The following is a 17005-nucleotide window of genomic DNA, read 5'->3' as shown; positions in this document are numbered from 1 at the left end:
ATTGGGAACTTGGAACCTACCATGTCTCAGCCGCAAGTAGTTCTCATTCAGCTCTTCAAGCTAGATAACTAAAGACATTATTTAGCTGCTTAGGTCTCCATTCAGAGATCGAGAGAAAACCTGCTCAAGCTGGCGCTATCCACACGTCATTATAGCATATACCCACCAAGCAGCTAAGGCATACACACACATCCACGGATAAGTGTAGGTGTGTTGATGCACCGCAAGCGGGTACCTGAGCACCTATAGCCATTATGGTCAAGAAATGCATGTGCCAGCTGTCTCGAACGAGTTGTTTAGATAACCTGCAAGCCAATTAAAGACCGATGCCGCTAGGTCTCTGACGATATGCATACCATCCATCCCGCGATTTAAGAGATCCTCTTGGCTGGTTATACCATATGTCCTTCGCGAATGCTACCTTGCTTTTTAGATATTGGTAGTCGTTAGCAAATCATCTAATCTAGGTAGTGCTACCATCTACCTTAATAAACACCTTCGACATCTACATATGAAGCAAGCCAGTAAGCCTAAACCCATTGGCTATTGCTATCTTGTTACAAGCCCAGCGAGCTAATATCGTAGTCATCGCCAGCCATATGCCTCCTAATTTAAGAGAAGATATGCCGATTGGCCGAAGAATAATCCCCTCATAAGCGGCCACGCCACTCATGTGATCAGGATGCAAGCTTATCATAGTATTTTTATTTGGTTTTCGTACGCACTTACCTACCCACCTACATTTACAATCACGTTCCCAATCTCGCTGTGACGGGGAGGAAATAACAACGTTGTTACGCGACGAACACAGCACCATACATGCATGAGAGAGCCCATCGTCTACCTAGGTCCTACTTTACTCCCAACAAGCCCCCCACGGGTCGAACCCCAATCCCAGCCTTACGACGAATTAGGCCTCCGACACCCGCAACGATGACGATTAAAATATGGATCGCATAGTCTTCAGGCTGCGGCAGTTGCCGCCCGACTTTGATAAGCTAAAGACCGTTAGACTTCTAAGTGAGGCTCTTGGGGTTGATGCCTCCACAATTCGAATATTCTCCTTAGCATTCTCCGTCGATCCATATCTACCACATAAAGTAGCCACTTTAATGTTTGGTGATGCCATTAGAATTCAACAGGCTCTTGAAGATGGAAGACGACCAGGAATTACAAGATCTGGAGATGAATGGGTGGTTAAGATCGCCAATCTGAATGATAATTGTATATTGGATTCCCACTTTCGAGGACTGACTGCTTTATATGACCCACCATCGCATAAGGCTGAGTAGGTGTCCTCCAATACCAATGTTCTTACCCCAACTAATAGTTGAAGTTGTATTGCAATATCAGGGCTCGCGAGTCACCCCTTTGGATCGTGGCAACCGAAGGGGCAGTCTAAATCCTTCATGTGGATTCGCGATGCAATGCCGAAGTCATTACCAAACGTTCGACCCATACTATACGGTTATGATTCAACTCTTGCGAAAAGCCATTCATTCCAGTCAACATTTGATCTTGCGCTATCACTAATTAGTCAGCTAAAAGCGAATGGTTGGGCATCGCCAACCTGTAAGCCTCTTGCTTTCCTCGCTCACAGCCTTGGGGGAATCATTTTAAAGCAAACGCTCGTCTCGCTCGCGGGTATGGATCGTCATGTCGACCCCATTCTTCATGTTATGAAAGGGGCGGCATTTTTTGGGGTACCTAATCTGGGTATGGAACAATCGCATCTCGAGGCTGTTGTCATGGGCCAAGCCAATTCAGAACTCGTTGAAGCCCTTTCGCCCAAGTCCACATACCTGTATCATCTCGACGAACAGTTTAGTGGAATCTCATACTTCCAGAACTATCTGTTTTATTGGTGCTATGAGACTATGAAGTCACCGACTGTTCTTGTATGTAAACAACCCTGTCATATTCTCTAGCGCTTATAATCATTAATTCTATACCTAGTTGGGCTCGGATGGTAAATGGTCAAGAACCGGTCCTGAAGAGATCCTGGTCACACCGGAGTCTGCAACTCGTGGATTACATGGAGATGCTAAGCACTGTGACTTGATATTTCCAATCAACAAAGATCATTCAAACATAGTCAAGTTTTCTGAGAATGATCAGGACTACTCTGTATTAGTACGACTGCTAAAACAGATATTCTTTTCCAGAGATTCGACGGGAACAGAAGAACTAGCATCAAACCACATGGCAACAAGCTTAGTCCTAAGGCTCCCGGATCTTACGACAGATTCAGAGGAGAAATCGATCAACGACACCAAAGATCGTAAGTAAATAAATTCCCCTTTTGTCGAAAAGCCAACTTATATTAGACTAGGCATTCTGAAGTCACTTCTTGCCCCCGAAACAGATCGTCGACTCGAGCAAATTGAAAAAAAGTTTCGGAGCACCTTTAACTGGGTCTATGATTTGTCAGAGCCAGGCTTCAAGCGATGGCTCCAAGAGGATACCGGACTCTTCTGGATTAGAGGAAAGCCTGGTTCTGGTAAATCAACTTTAATGAAGTTCATTTTCCAGGATCAACGCACCTCGGTCCTACTTTCCGACTGGACAGGAGAATGTTCCTATATTCAAGCAGCTTTCTTTTTCCACCATCGTGGGACTTCACTCCAGAAGTCCTTTGAAGGCCTCCTTAGAAGCATTTTATCCCAGATCATCTCACAGAAGCCATCTCTTTGCAAGTTCCTTCAGCCTATACACAGTGAAGAGGTTTCTGCTTCAGATAATTTGTCTTTAAGGGTGCTTCAAAAAGGCCTTAGCGACATATTAAGGCAAGAAGAGATACCACTGTACCTCTGCTTATTTTTGGATGCACTAGATGAGTTTGATGGACCGTTGGAATTTTTATGTCGATTTCTTGGAGATTTGGGCGCCATCACCCCGGGACCAAATAAACGGATAAAGATTTGCTTCTCGAGCCGTCCCTGGGAACTTTTTACAAGTACTTTTCGAAACTGCGCAGGCTTCCAAATTCATGACTTCACCAAAGACGATATTACGGACTATTGCTTGGGTTCGATTAAGGAGGAGAAGATTTCATCCGTCGCACTGGAGAGTTTGATACCAGATATCGTAACGCGGTCGAGGGGTGTTTTCCTATGGGTGAAGCTCTTGATCAACGACCTCGCCCATACTAACAAAACCAACATAAATAATATCGAGATGAGGAAACTACTCGAATCCTATCCTACAGAACTCGATTCATTTTACGTCGAAACCATTCAACGGATTCCGCGCGCATATAGGCGGAAGACTTACGCGATGCTTGAGATTGTAGTTCGATCTATGGAATCGCCGGATCCTAATCTATTTATGGACATCGTTGACTGCTCATATTGTAAAACCTACTCTGAAGCTGAAGCTACGCTCAGGACACGAGATGAATTTGCCTTGAACCGCTCAGCCCTCGTAAAGAGCGAATCGAGAAAATACTGTGGTGGATTGATCGAGGTTTATCAAACTAGGCACGGTCCCGGTCTCTACATCCAAGTCCTTCATCAAACCGTTGAAGACTTCGTGAAAGATCCCAAATTTAAACGATTGGTCTTAGAGGAGCAGTCTAAGATTACGGTTGAAAACGGTTACACGTTTTTAGCCAAATATTGTTTTTTGTCAATAATCGCTTACCTCGCGAATGAAAACCCGCTGAATATCAGTGTCGAGCCTCTACTCTTTAATCCGAGTCATCCCCCTAACCACCCTATTATCGATTTCGAAATTTCTTCATCATATGCTTATCAATCTGAACGGACTACTGGTCGTAGCCTCAAAGCATTTATCGACAGTATCCCATGCGAGAAATTGTCTGGCCTAAAAGAAATTCATAGAAAGCCCACTCGTCTTGCCCTTTCTGTGTTGTTTCACTGCCACCTTTATATCATTGAGTCCCTTGCAGATTCACCTACCCTCTTGCAAAAATCCAGAGAACCATTGTTGACCTATGCCTTCCAAAATACGTCTGCTACAAACGATGCGATGTCTGCTGTAGGATCTGCCTCCATGATTGAATTCCTTTTGGAAAGAGGATTCAAAATAGATCGAGACCCGGTGGTTTTCTGCCACGCGATATCAGAAGCATCGTCTAGACCTGGGCTAGAGAATTACGTTGACCTTATTAAAATCCTACTCAAATATGGCCAAAACCCCGATGTAAATCTCGGAAAACGCTGGAGGTCATACGAACTTGTGGCCTTACATTTCAGCGGACTCTCGCAAAGACTATTTGATATTCTTCTCAGCCACGGTGCTACAGCAAATATCCTGGATGCTAAGAGAAGGACGCCACTGGACTGCTTGTGTAGATGGGTGGACGAGTATAGATATCGTGACACCCCAGAGGTCTACCCAGATATCTATAACAAAGTCTGCCTGCTTGTGTCACATGGCGGATTCGTAACGAAAAGGGGGGTTGAATCTTCGAGGCAGCTCTTACGCGAGTTACAAGATGCTGGGTTCCCTATTGACGATTTGCAAGTGGTCTTATCCAAACCGAGAAAGATACCCAGAATTTCGCCTGGGACTCCGTTTAAGAAGATGAAAATCTACTTTTCTGGGAGGAAACTATTAGGTTAGGTGAGATTTGGGGCATAATTGGGAGATAGCGGCAGACCGCCTGGTTACTGTCACATCAGACTGTATGTTTGGTGGTTGGTTGGTGAGCTGTTTTGTATTGAATAGCGTTTAAGCTCAGGGGCAATAACAGGCATGACGTAAAGGTGTTCGGCTTTTGGAAGAAACTGGCCTTTTATTACTAGAATGAGATACGAACTATAGCATTCTGATTCTTAGTCAGGCAACAAGATTATTATTATACAAAAGATATGAGTAATTCATATGGATCTAGGTATGGTTCTATTCTGCCTAGGTACCTATGTAGGTTCCAAGGTTCCAAGGTTGTTTTGTCACATCAAATTATGTTCACGAACAATAAGATGCCATTCATTCTATAAATAGCACTGAGCATCCGCTACTAGGTAATATTTTTGCTCGTTACAACCTCGCGAATCACAAGAACAATAGTTCTAGCAATCTATTATCATATACATGAGTAAACATCCAACTATCACTTAATTTTCAAGGCAAAACGCTTCACTGGCCAACATGGCGAACACTCACAAGGGAACAAAGAAATGTGCTGCGTGTTCTAAGCATATTCCCCAAAACCATCCATTCGCATTATGCCCTGCTTGTCTGGCTAAGAAAAACAAGGAGACAAACCGCAAGGCCAAAGAAGTATACAAGTTAGCGAAACAGTTAACCAATGCCAACTTACTTTTTTAAGAAGCTCCCCCTAACCATACTCCCATACCTCTAACTACCTCCTTACCTACTAAGTACCTACGTAGTATGTTACCTATAACTACCTAGTTATTTAATCTAAATTAAAACACATTATTGTCATGGTGGCATTATGGTGTGGAAGTCGGATCTAAGTTTCCAACGTATCGCGATAACATATACGTGTAATGAAGTGCTGCTCGTAAATACCTACCTAGGTACCTACCTACCTACCTACCTAGGTAAGCATTAGAGAAGAGCCAGATGAAGTTAGTCGATATTGATCATCATGATTTCATTACCCTTTCACTACCTACCCATATGTGCGTACCAATCATGAACTTTCAATAGCCTGGTTAATTGAGATCATGGGATATTCTATCCTTAGTTACAACTCAGAAATCTCGCCACGGCCCGTACCCCTATCTTGCATCGCACATATATGTCTAATCTCGAAACCCAAGTCGACATCGTTGATCTCATAATATCTCTTCAACGTCCGCAGAGCATTCTGACACTCCTTCGCCGTGCGCTTCTCGTCGCTTAGCTTCTGCCTAGTGCCTACCCCGTGAATCCGGACCCCGTCGCCATCGATATAAGTCAAGGCTACCCGATCACTGTCTCTCTCTCCGAATAACGGGGGTTGTACGACGTACTTCAACGACCTTCCCGAAACCCCCAAGAGGCTCATATCGTCTGGTTGTCGGATAGGTACGTTTTGCACGCGATATAGACAGTTCCCAGTCTCCTCATCGCATGATTTCGTCACGGCAAGCTCTAACCAATGGAACGAATCTAAGTCTGGCTGGAAATGCGAGGTGTCGCCATTACCGTCCGCCGACACCCACCTACGGGCATAGGGTTAGAATATGAGGCGCGAGCTCGGGTCCGTGTGGGATAAACGTACCATCCGAAACTAAAATATCCCTTCTCCGTCATATAACTGAAGAACTCGGTTGCCCGCTTCGTGTGACTGACGGACGAGGATACATCATCGCTTGGAAAGGTGAGGACGGAGGTGCCGTGGAAGATCACCGGGTGGGTAGACGCAGTTGCCCAGACCGCACTGATGAGAGTAAAGAGAGCAAGCAGCAGCGTTTGATACTCCATTGATATCATTATTTCACCCCTCAGCTGGGAAGAGAAAGAGGATATAGTGACAACAGATGGGCTGTCGTTGGATTAAAAGTATCCAATTATTAAGACGACAGTGCGCATTCAACAAGCGCTGTCGATCCAAGCATCGGCATAGGGCTAAGGCGGCACGGATGCTCCACTACAGAATCGTCCAAGAAATTTCCGGCGACTTTCTCGGGTATCTCGTCTTGAACTGTATTAGAACTTTGACTAGTATTCTTTCAAGTGTGGCGTAGTCGGAGACATAAGACTCTCAATATGTATGGTTATCTGGGGTACGCATCCTCTGTATCAGCTTTAAGAAAGAACCGACACTCGGCAGTCGTATTGGAGGGTCAATAATATAATATTGGCATTCGAAGAAGGATGTAACGACTTTTCTGGGCGTCCCTGATGTCGCTTTTAACCCTTTCGGTCATGCATTCGATATTATATTGGCATTCAATCCTGCTAACCTGGAATTCAAACCCTACACCCATTGCGGTTATAATATCAGAGACAATTGCTGAAGAATGATTTTAGTAATCGTATATGATCCTAAGACATTTGTTACAGCACAGATGTTAGTCGACTCCATAGCTTGGGATTTACCTGGATGAACGTGGTGTTGTGGAGTGTACTGGCAATTGCCGTCTTAAGCACCTGTCGTTACGGGTTAAGTCCTATGGAGTAAGCCAATACCCGCGTAAAATTACCCCTGGTTCGCACATTAATGTATGGTAGTGTGGGTGGTAGACATGTGAGACAGCAATATTCTTGGCAATGTCGCAGTAGCAATGCTGAAGTCGAGACCGTGGCCATAATATAAGTCGAATAATAGGCCACCGGCTGTATCTGTCAAAATCAGGAAACAAGAGCCTCTTTTGATGAATACGTCATAATATCTTCGACCTCGGCGCATCATTGACGAGATACGCTCTTTGAGATTTACCTCAATTCCCTAGATATCAGCTGTCGCAATGGCATCGCCAGACCAACCGCTTGCCCGATACCATCTCTGAATTCCGTCGCTCATCTTGAGTGAATTCCATGTGCATCATATTGCTCGTATCCATATCCTTGTCAACGTATTTCTAGAAAGTATCGACGAAGCACGATGTGGCTTGGAATAACCTTGTCTTCTAACTGACCACTGTCAACGGGTGCCTCAGTTTAACAACAAGTCTTGGCCCACAACTTTTCTTTCTTCATTTCTTCCATGACCTTGGCTAAGGTAAGGCACTGGTAAACTTATTCGACTAGATCTTCTGGCGGGGAATGCGGGTATGGGAGATCGCCTGCATCGGGGCCGCTATGTGGTTCGAGTGGTGTAGTTTCGATACCGCGCGGGGACAAGCTCGTTCTGAGACTATCAAGTTTGAGGAGAAAGGTCGGATTAGGCAGACTCGGTGACAGAAAGTGCATTTATGAGATGGAATACCGCTGCTAGTACTTAATAATGCCTACATAGGTAGGTAGTTATAAGAGACCACGGCATCGTAGTATGAGACCGGAACCTCGATATGTTGCGATCCATCTATAGGCACGTTGTGGTTGTTGGTATATTCGAAATTAGTAGATAAGAGCACTGATCGTACATATTTGCGATTGTATTTTCTGGGTGTGGCATCACGTGCAGGCAGGTCGCTTAGGGGCTCGACGCCGCTGACGTTAAGACGCATTGATCTCTAAAAGTGGGAGCAATACATATGGATTTACGACTAACCTAACGACGACATGGTAGTGAATGTTTCAGAGAGGCATACCTCATGCGCAACCCCAAGGTAGATCTCCCCAGAGCTAGAGAAAATGATATTCATTACGATATCCTCAATCAAGCGACCCCGAACTTTTAATTGGGACGCTGCTAAGATTAGATCTTTTGGGTATCATTCAACCCTTGATATTGCGGCAAAGCAACTGCACGCGTTTTAGCCTCAGGGTATCGCCACAACACATCAAGGCACCAAGTTTCCTCGTGGTGTAATCAGGGAATAATATGAATACGTCATCTACGCAAAGGGTAATGATAATAGAATATAAAATTAACTATCCCCTTTGATAAATGTGGTAACTTCCATCATGATTCTTACGATCCTGGTACCCTCGAAGACCGGGTTGTATACCTACTAGATGTACACACATCGAACAATTACTACAATGGTCAATACTAGGTATTCCCATTTTAATATATCCCCCTCATGCTTATGATGGATCCGAGTTTGGATGGGCGGGATCTTGTCGCATACGTGCTGCAGTCGCTTGAAGAGGAGGAGGAATTTCACTTTCTTCGTTTTGAGTTCTTGCAGCGACTTAATATAACCCAGTTGCAAGTCAAATTGGCAAGGTTAAGGAAATGCATCGAGAAGGAGTATTGTGTTTCCTCTAGTAATAGAGAATTACTTGAGAAGACTCTACGCGACTACGGTATGCAGTGAATGGATGTCATACAGGACAGACAGCTACTAATCTTGCGCAGCAACCGCAATTAGAGATTATCAATTCGTAAGGGGTCAAAAAGTTCTTGGGGAGCAGGAGATTCAAGACAGAGAACACCTCCTGAGGCGATTCTTTAAGTCACCAGAAGACCTCAGCGACCTATCTCCTCCGCATTATGCCTTCAGTCAAGGCACGGGATCGACAATTGACCCGCTCCGCCATGCCTTCATGAGATACCTCCCAAGGCAGCTTTCCTGGTCCAAGGAGGAGCGACGTCGGAGGGAAAGGGAGTACGCGCTTGGGAAACAACCGAAGGAGGTTTCCAAGTTCGTTGATCAATCCGTACGCTTTATCATTGCCTGCATCGGCAGCCTATTCGTCATCGTGCCTACGCTCATCGAGGCAGCGATTGCTGAACCGAGAGAGGTTCAATTATCACAGTATAACGTCTTTTTCACCTGGACGTCGTTCACTCTCCTTTTCGCTCTTACGCTATCTTTTGCTGTCAAGGCCTCGAACACCGAGACCCTTGTTTCTACATTCACATACGCTACCGTATTGCTTGCACTTATAGCCATTTTCGTACAGATAGGTACGGGAGCAGGCTCCATGCATTGAAATGTGTGGCGATAAGGGGATGGCTGTAAAGAATTGTTCAGAAGACATTTCCTGGTCTAAACAGATAGATTTGATATCAGATCTTCATTCGAGCCTGTGAAAATTCTATAATGCGTACTCAACCACGAAAAAAAGCATTCCTATCTTCAATTCTGCTCATTAATGTTCGTGGCTTGTTCCGTCGTGAAGTCTATCAGATATAATTAAGGGGTCAGCGATGAAGAGGGTGGCGTCTACAGCGGCGAGATACACAACCATAAATCGCGCCAGTAAGACGAGGATACGGCGTTTCAGTTTGAGGCCCGTCACTATATGAGGCGCTGGTGGCCAAATTCTCATCGGCTTGCTTCGAATCCTTGAGCTTGATTGCATGCCAGTTCGGCAAATAGGACGAGGAAAACGGCGCCACTATCTCCTTTTCAGCCAGAGCTGAATTGTTGGCTTCGGCTGACATGCTTTCCGCTGCAGATAATCTATTAGAATCGGATGAATTGCTTTTGGAAAGATGATCTCGTCAAGTCCGTGATATAAAAAGCATTCACCTTCTACATCGCGACCCCTGGGGTAGATACACCAAGATACACCTACGCCATCCCCTACCGTGACAGCCAGCATATAATCACGGCAGCCCCTCAACAAGATCCAAGATCCTATCCACAGCCTGCTTCGGCAGTACCTCCCGCATCCCCTGGAGCAAGCCCTGCGGCCAGTACGGATACATAACAGTCCTAGCTCTCCTGCCGCCGTCCGCGCCACCACGGCAACCCGCATGCGCCAAGACCGCCCTCGCCATACCCCGCGGCGTCGGACACAAGATCGAAGTCCTCTGCAACCTCGCCTAAACAGCAGGACACGGCATCGATATCAACGCCACCCCAACCCCATCCTTTCCAGCACCTCCTAACTAGAGAAACAACCTTATGTGGCATCAGATCGAAAAGAAGGTAGGTTTGTAAAGATATATTCAAAATAGATATACAAAAAGAATGTAATATTCATCCATAGCGATCGTGAGAAATAAATCTAGTCATTACAAGTCATAACACATAAACATAACATCACCTCATACACCTCCCCTCATATCCTCATAAAAGTATCATCACACACATCACTACCACCCACATATGTCATAAGTAATCACCCCCGACTAAACAAAATCGGCACATCCATACTCCGATGATCCAGCGCCGCTCCTCCCCCCACACCTCCCCTTCCAAACAAGCCCTCCCGGAACCTCGCCCCACTCAAAAAGCCCCCAGCGCCAAAACTCTCCTTCCGCGAACTCACCCCACTCTTCTTACTATAGCAACTACTCCCCGCCGAAAACTGGCTACCCAAACGACTCAGCACGAGTTCCTTCGCGCGTCGCAGCGCACTGGTCTGGATATCCGGGTCTTCAGCAACGCGGCGCTGGGCCTCCTCGGCCTCGATATCGCGCTGGACGGCGGAGATTTCGGAGCACAGGTCTGCGGTGGGGTCGTAGACTGTGGCTTCGAGGAGGATGGGCATGCTGGGGTCTGTGTTGAGGATTGGGGGGGAGATGTCTAGGGGAGAGAGTGTGGGAGGGGTGCTGGGACGGTAGTAGTCGTCCATTACGAAGTCCGATTCGTCGAGTGGTGAGTTTGTGAGTTCGGGTTCGGAGCCTGGGGCTGAGAGTTGGGAGATTTCCCCGAAGAGGCGGCGGGAGGCGGAGGAGGTGGAGTATACGCTGTTGACTTCGCCGAAGAGCCGTGGGGTAGAGGTTTGGGATAGGCGGGGCGGCTCTTGGGGACGGTGGAATGATTCGATTGAGGGCTGGTGGCTGTGGGTATGAGGATGCATCTCTAATTGCTCCACCGGAGGTTCCTTGGTCTTTGGCTCCCTATGGCGGCGGTGTCGACGATGTTCATGGATAGGCTGGTCTATTGAATCCTCGGAAAGTTGCCGGTGATGATGCCGTTCACGATGTTTATGCTCATCTTCTGTATGGTCATGATTCGGCTTCCTCCTGCGGCGCTTCTTCGTAACGCGACGTTTCTTAATTTTGTTCGGAAACGAGATACTAGCTTGTCGTGCAGCTTCTAGGTCTGAAGGTAGGTCAAGAAGGTCTTCCTCCTGCTCTGGTGGTGCATATTGTTCACCTTCGTTACCTTCGCCATCATTGAGATCGAGATCTAAGAGCTCCTGGGATACCGCGTAAACAGCAGGCGATTCCTCCGATAGTTCGTCATCTACATCTTCAGGATGGATACTCGCGACTTCTTCAGATATGGTCGCCATTGAGTGCCGGGTCCAACGGCCGCTACGAGAAGTATTGTCCGTCAAAGGCGCTAATGCATCATCCCAACTACCATCATTGATCAAAACCGTATTCTCGAAATCAAACTCGCGAACACTATGTTGGTGCGTCGCGACCAGAGAAGCTACTTGGGGCGAGTTCATTGTAGAATTCCGAATTGCCATGTAACGCAGCTTTCGGAAGACAATAGGCTTTCTTAATGGCGTCGGTGGTAATGGTGACATAGGTGAGGTGACTTCATGGAATAGTTTTTGTGAACTCCGAGGCGGCGCAAACAATGGGTCGGCCGCCAAAGACAGCGGGCATGGCCCCTTTTGACCCAGCCAAGTAAACGTTAACTTTTCTAGGTTTGTTGAAAAGTCCCGGATATAGTCTTCGAGCATCTTCAGATGATCAAGTCCTGGCGAAGGACCATAAAAGTCCCATGACTCTACGGTAATATGAAGCTTTCGGATCTGCCTCCATCGTCGAGCTGCTGATGGTAGACAACCAAAGCCTATGACATGCCGCAAATAGATAAAGGCAGACGGGTGGACTGATGATAGCGAAAGTTTTGTCAGCTTCCTCACCGGCGCCCTCTCAAGTGAGATTCGTAGACTAATAAGTGCATAGTCAACAATATCCCTCCGGTATCTCTCCCTCGGGTCTTGGCCTGGTGTTTTTATTGAAAGATGCCTCATATTTGTCAGGTACTTCATCGCGTTAATGAAGGACGGTACATTAGACGCTGCGTGGAACAATGGCGGATACTGATCCGTGAGGATCTCGCCAAGCCCCGAATTGGCGAACTTAGGCCTCTCCAGAACGGAAGCCATAGAAGTGTGAGGCTTATATAAGAAGCTAATCTCACGCCCAGTTTCGGGGTGGATTAGCGGGGGTAAAAATGTAGCATCGGAATGCGGAAAAGAAAAGGTGAGATGTTCTATATGTTGGCCTATTCTCGACAATGCGTCGATCCTATTTTGCCGAGTAAATGTTTGCGCCGTGAAAGTCAAGTTGGTTCGTAAGAAAAGCCGTTTAGTAACGAGATTGCAGCATGCTGAAGATGCGAGTCGGATATTGCAGATGTCTTGTTTTGGTAGTAATTCGAAGAGCTTCTCACGGATACGCTCCTTCTGCCACAGGCAATAGAATGCTTGCGGTCCTGTTGCCATAGCTCTCGCATGTCGCTGAGGCAAATCTTGTCGAGGTTGTGGTGTTAGTTTGAGAAAAGTCCAAATAGTGGACTGCCTTAAAGATCACGAAGGCGGTGTGGATAGTTAAATTGGTGTCAGTAAAGTCTGATCAAGGCCAGGTATATCTGTGTATATCTTTGAGGATAATTGTGGGATAAATATAAATAAGATTTGAATAACTAGTAGTTGGTAACAGAGCCGCTATGCAGGCACAAGACGCTAAAGTGAGGTTATTCGCAGTTCATGCGATACCGTTAAGCTGCAGTCTTGCTTGCACTAGTAATAACAATATGATTCAATCAGAATCAATATGATTAATGAAACAATGAAGCCTGGTTTTGAGGGAGAAAAGCCGATAACAGGTCAGCCGGGTCCGCGAAGGTCGCAGCCATATGTTATACCTGTTGGCTCCCTCTCCCCGGCTCTATACAGACATTTAGACATTTAGACCCGCCTCCCACGTTCTGCAGTAGAATCCCTCCCGTGTCTACCAGATCTCTCGCTCGACATCAGAATATTCCCACAGATCGAGAATGGTTGGTAAGTGAGTCATTCTCACGATTTTAGTGCGCCCGCTCATCTGCAAGTCGGGCAAGTCACCATGCAAGCGAGAAGTGCAGGAAAGTCGAAGGAAAGACCAAATAGCAGACGCGACAGTTGTTATAGACCGCGATGCGAACGATGAGTGGCCGATTTCAGAGGGACCTGCATGGTGTTCGATGCAAGACTACTGCAGCTGTCTCACCGTGCCGGTGTTCTCAGCCAGTGAGGGAAGTTGAAACGATGTGGGGGAGCGATGAAGAGGAGAAGAGAAGCGCCGTGCGACAGGGGGAGAAGGAAGGAAACGGACGACAGGTGGGGCGCAAAGGGGCGCAAAAGCATCTAATAGGCTTGGCATTTGTGGCAGCCAATGAAATTTGTAGTTGATTATATTCAGTGGCTGGTGACTGCCATGTCCATCGCGCTTGAACTTCCACAACTTGTGCTGCAGGCGCGAAATTGGCACGAAATAAACGCGAAGTATACCCAAGGCCCCTCTTTATCGAGTTAGGTATCTATTTCTCTTCCATTCATATAAAAGACATTAGCGCTCTGAACAGCACATTATCTCCATTTCATGAATGACTCAAGTAACTCAAGTAATGACGAGCAATAGCTTTTTATATTCATGGGGACGAGAAGATATTTCACCCAGTCAAATTTTGGATTTTTTTAGATTATATTTTCGATCCCTACAAAGCCGGATGATGTCGGTTAAGTCAGATTGCTAGGATGATGTACAAAAACGCAACCGAGAGCGCGGTATCGATGCGACGGGTGGAGGTGGAGGAGGACGATCAAAAGCACGAAGTTCGTGTCAACAGATACCCCAACCCAGACCGGCACCCACCCACCAAGATCCTAGTATGATCGCGTTGAATGTCTTGTCCCGGTCGATCTGTTTCGAAACATCTCGACCCAGACTTACTTCTAGGTAGGCTAGAATGACGGAAATCCCGGCCGCCTCCGTCCTATCCTCTTTCGTCTAGGAACATCTCATCAACGAATCAACGTCACTACGGATGTCGCCACTTTGATATTCGTCCCACGAAGTTCATCGAATCGTTATAGAAGATCCATACAATATGTAGGTCCAGATTGGCCATCGGCTTTAGTGGCTATCCGATTTCACAACCTCAGTCGCAAACTCTCGGCACAACACTATGCCTACATAATGGTCACACAAGGGGTACATGGGTATGTTAAGTGACCAACAGATTAGCGAATATAATTGAAGCATTCTTATCCGAGCTACAAGTCGATATCACTTTGTGTCTATTTGATCCAGTCGTTAGGGATTGGCCGCCGCTTCCCTTGTTCGAGGCTCCTTTCCATGTCACCCCAACTGTCTGGTGTGGCAATCAATATACACGAAAACCAAACTCCTCGCATGTATCATCAACGTCTGAAGACTTGAGCCGATCCGCGTGGCTGATACTTGAATGCGTAAGCCGGCAATATTACAGGTAGTGATGCTAAATCTCGGTATCAACTATGGCGTCTATGCAATTGGCCTGTAGCGAGGAACGATCGCAACCTGGGAAGCCGTCATGATCTTTCGTAGGTGGCGATCAGGATCAAGATGATTTAGAGGTGAAGGTTTAGTCGGTCACTCCGCACTAACATCGGAGTTTGAGGCTTCGGCGCAGAAGATTCCCCCTTCCAACGGGTTCTTTGCCTCGGACTTTTCCTCCCGACATCGGCCTTCCTGCTCGTTGTCTGAGAAATTGCTCAAGGACCGTAATCCAGGTGTATGAATGATATTGGACAATTCAGATACTGCCCTGAGTACCTAGGTATCTCGCGAACCTTCCATCTCAGTCTTCCTCAGGAACATTCTTGGATGACGATGACTCCCCATTCACTTGATCGCTGGATCGCAGCATAGTTCAACATTGAGAACTGTTGTGCTAGTGGCATTGGACTACTTACCTAGATAGAGAGATCGAAATGGAGGTTCTGATTTGGTGAGTTCCTGTTTTTCATTCTGTTCATTTCGCCACAAGCATATTGTAGGAAGTATATCGCCTCTCACTCATGGATGGCCACTGGTTGTCGATTCTACTTACTTATTCTCTCCCTGCTAACAGCACATTGAAGAGAATGGGGCATAGTTCCAGTAAAAATCGGCACACCATGGTTGTCTGTGATACCTGATAATACCAGGCGGTTATGGTGCTGGGTGTTGACTTCTCGACGAAGTTCGGTTTTAAGAAGCGTGGTCCGTAACGAATTTGGTAGCCCTGAATCATCAGTAAGAGAGGTGAGCCCACATAACTGCTCCCTGGGTCTGGCTAATGTGTCTTTCAAGAATCTGGGGAAGAATCGATGACTGCCCACATCGAATCCACCTATTCTGCGCACCTGACATGCGACGAAACCTCATGTTCGCAAGGGGGGTAAGCCGTCATAGCCAGCTTGCTGCCGTCTCTAAAGAGATGTGACAATCATCAACGTTCCTATTATGGTTTTAATCAACCTAGTAATTTATTGTTGATGACAGACTTGCTTCCTCCCCATAAGGTACAGAAGAAGACTACCAATCCAAGGTCAAGCGCACGTGGATCTACGTAGTGATATATATTCAGGATATCTTAGGCTTCGGGCAATAATGTAGTTTTATGCCGGGCGTCTGATAAGTGAGTTAGTATCCAAGATATCAGACGTGATCGGGTGAGGAAGTAGTTGCGGATGAATTGAGTAAGGGGGTTGCGGAGGTTAATGGAAATAATTGTTAACAAAATGATAGTGCAAACACCTGAATTCCCTATCATTCCCTTAACATTTTCTCTGGACCTTGAATACAATGGACAAAATCTCGGTCTACCACCTTGTTGTCAGGATAAAAACATTATGTAGCTTCTATTATGTGAAATAAGGCTCTAGCGACAATACTTTATACATTATATGGAGATGCTCGGAGCGCATTGATTGAATGAGTTCTTTGAAGTGAGTTTGAGCGATCTTGGTTGCACTGATAAGTGGGACTGTTCGGAGAGATAATCGGGTAAAGTCCGGTAGATAAAGTATGTAGCTGGTCGCACAGCATTTCTGTACTTCTGAAACGCCACAAAGGCTGCAAAAGTGGAACTCCGAACTTCTGGAATTCAAAATCACTCACCCTGTCACCTACACAATCTCGAATCAGAGATCGACACATTCAACAGCTATGATTCCTTCTGTCCACAAGTATGTGCATTTACATACATAAGCGCATCCTACGGACAAATCTAGTAAAGAGATGATGATATCGGCGGTCAGGTGCAAAATGGTACAAATGATACCTAACCTCAAGAAACAAACCGAGGATGTTCACCATCGTCGCATCGCTAAATCGTTGAAGAAACGCCAAAAAGAGACTCCGACTCCACAATCCGAAGGAGATGAAAGGGATATTTGAACTATTTTCTCACTTCTCTCTCTCCTTTTTCGGTTACACCTTGTCGAGAAGCTGTGCGTGTACTATGGTCGGGAGGGCAAGTTTTAGCACACTGTCGGGTACTCGTGGGTCAAATAATGCTGTGGCTAAACTACAAGGAGTAAAAAT

At 46.2% G+C, this 17005-nt stretch overlaps 4 protein-coding genes across 4 annotated transcripts; 2 read left to right on the top strand and 2 right to left on the bottom strand.

Moving 5' to 3' along the window:
* Positions 1 to 947: 947 nt before the first annotated feature.
* On the top strand, positions 948 to 4587 carry GGS22DRAFT_188084 (uncharacterized protein; the record flags this gene model as incomplete). Its single annotated transcript, XM_047964682.1, has 4 exons — positions 948 to 1288; positions 1337 to 1898; positions 1957 to 2281; positions 2333 to 4587. The coding sequence occupies 4 exons, from the start codon at positions 948 to 950 to the stop codon at positions 4585 to 4587; spliced, it is 3483 nt and encodes a 1160-aa protein (XP_047819630.1).
* Positions 4588 to 5680: 1093 nt separating this feature from the next.
* On the bottom strand, positions 5681 to 6402 carry GGS22DRAFT_188083 (uncharacterized protein; the record flags this gene model as incomplete). Its single annotated transcript, XM_047964681.1, has 2 exons — positions 5681 to 6140; positions 6200 to 6402. The coding sequence occupies 2 exons, from the start codon at positions 6400 to 6402 to the stop codon at positions 5681 to 5683; spliced, it is 663 nt and encodes a 220-aa protein (XP_047819629.1).
* Positions 6403 to 8609: 2207 nt separating this feature from the next.
* Positions 8610 to 9465, top strand: GGS22DRAFT_199966 (uncharacterized protein; the record flags this gene model as incomplete). The annotated part of the gene is made up of 2 exons (XM_047966364.1): positions 8610 to 8835; positions 8888 to 9465. The coding sequence occupies 2 exons, from the start codon at positions 8610 to 8612 to the stop codon at positions 9463 to 9465; spliced, it is 804 nt and encodes a 267-aa protein (XP_047819628.1).
* A 927-nt stretch (positions 9466 to 10392) lies between these two features.
* Positions 10393 to 13243, bottom strand: GGS22DRAFT_134676 (uncharacterized protein). Its single transcript, XM_047958547.1, has one exon. The coding sequence runs from the start codon at positions 12895 to 12897 to the stop codon at positions 10603 to 10605; it is 2295 nt and encodes a 764-aa protein (XP_047819627.1). The 5' UTR covers positions 12898 to 13243; the 3' UTR covers positions 10393 to 10602.
* Positions 13244 to 17005: the final 3762 nt, after the last annotated feature.

Source organism: Annulohypoxylon maeteangense, assembly GCF_022496945.1.
Source record: "Annulohypoxylon maeteangense strain CBS 123835 unplaced genomic scaffold GGS22scaffold_7, whole genome shotgun sequence".
Lineage (NCBI taxonomy): Eukaryota > Fungi > Ascomycota > Sordariomycetes > Xylariales > Hypoxylaceae > Annulohypoxylon > Annulohypoxylon maeteangense.
Note: the sequence above shows the minus strand (reverse complement) of the source record. Positions and strands in the feature narration are given on the sequence as shown.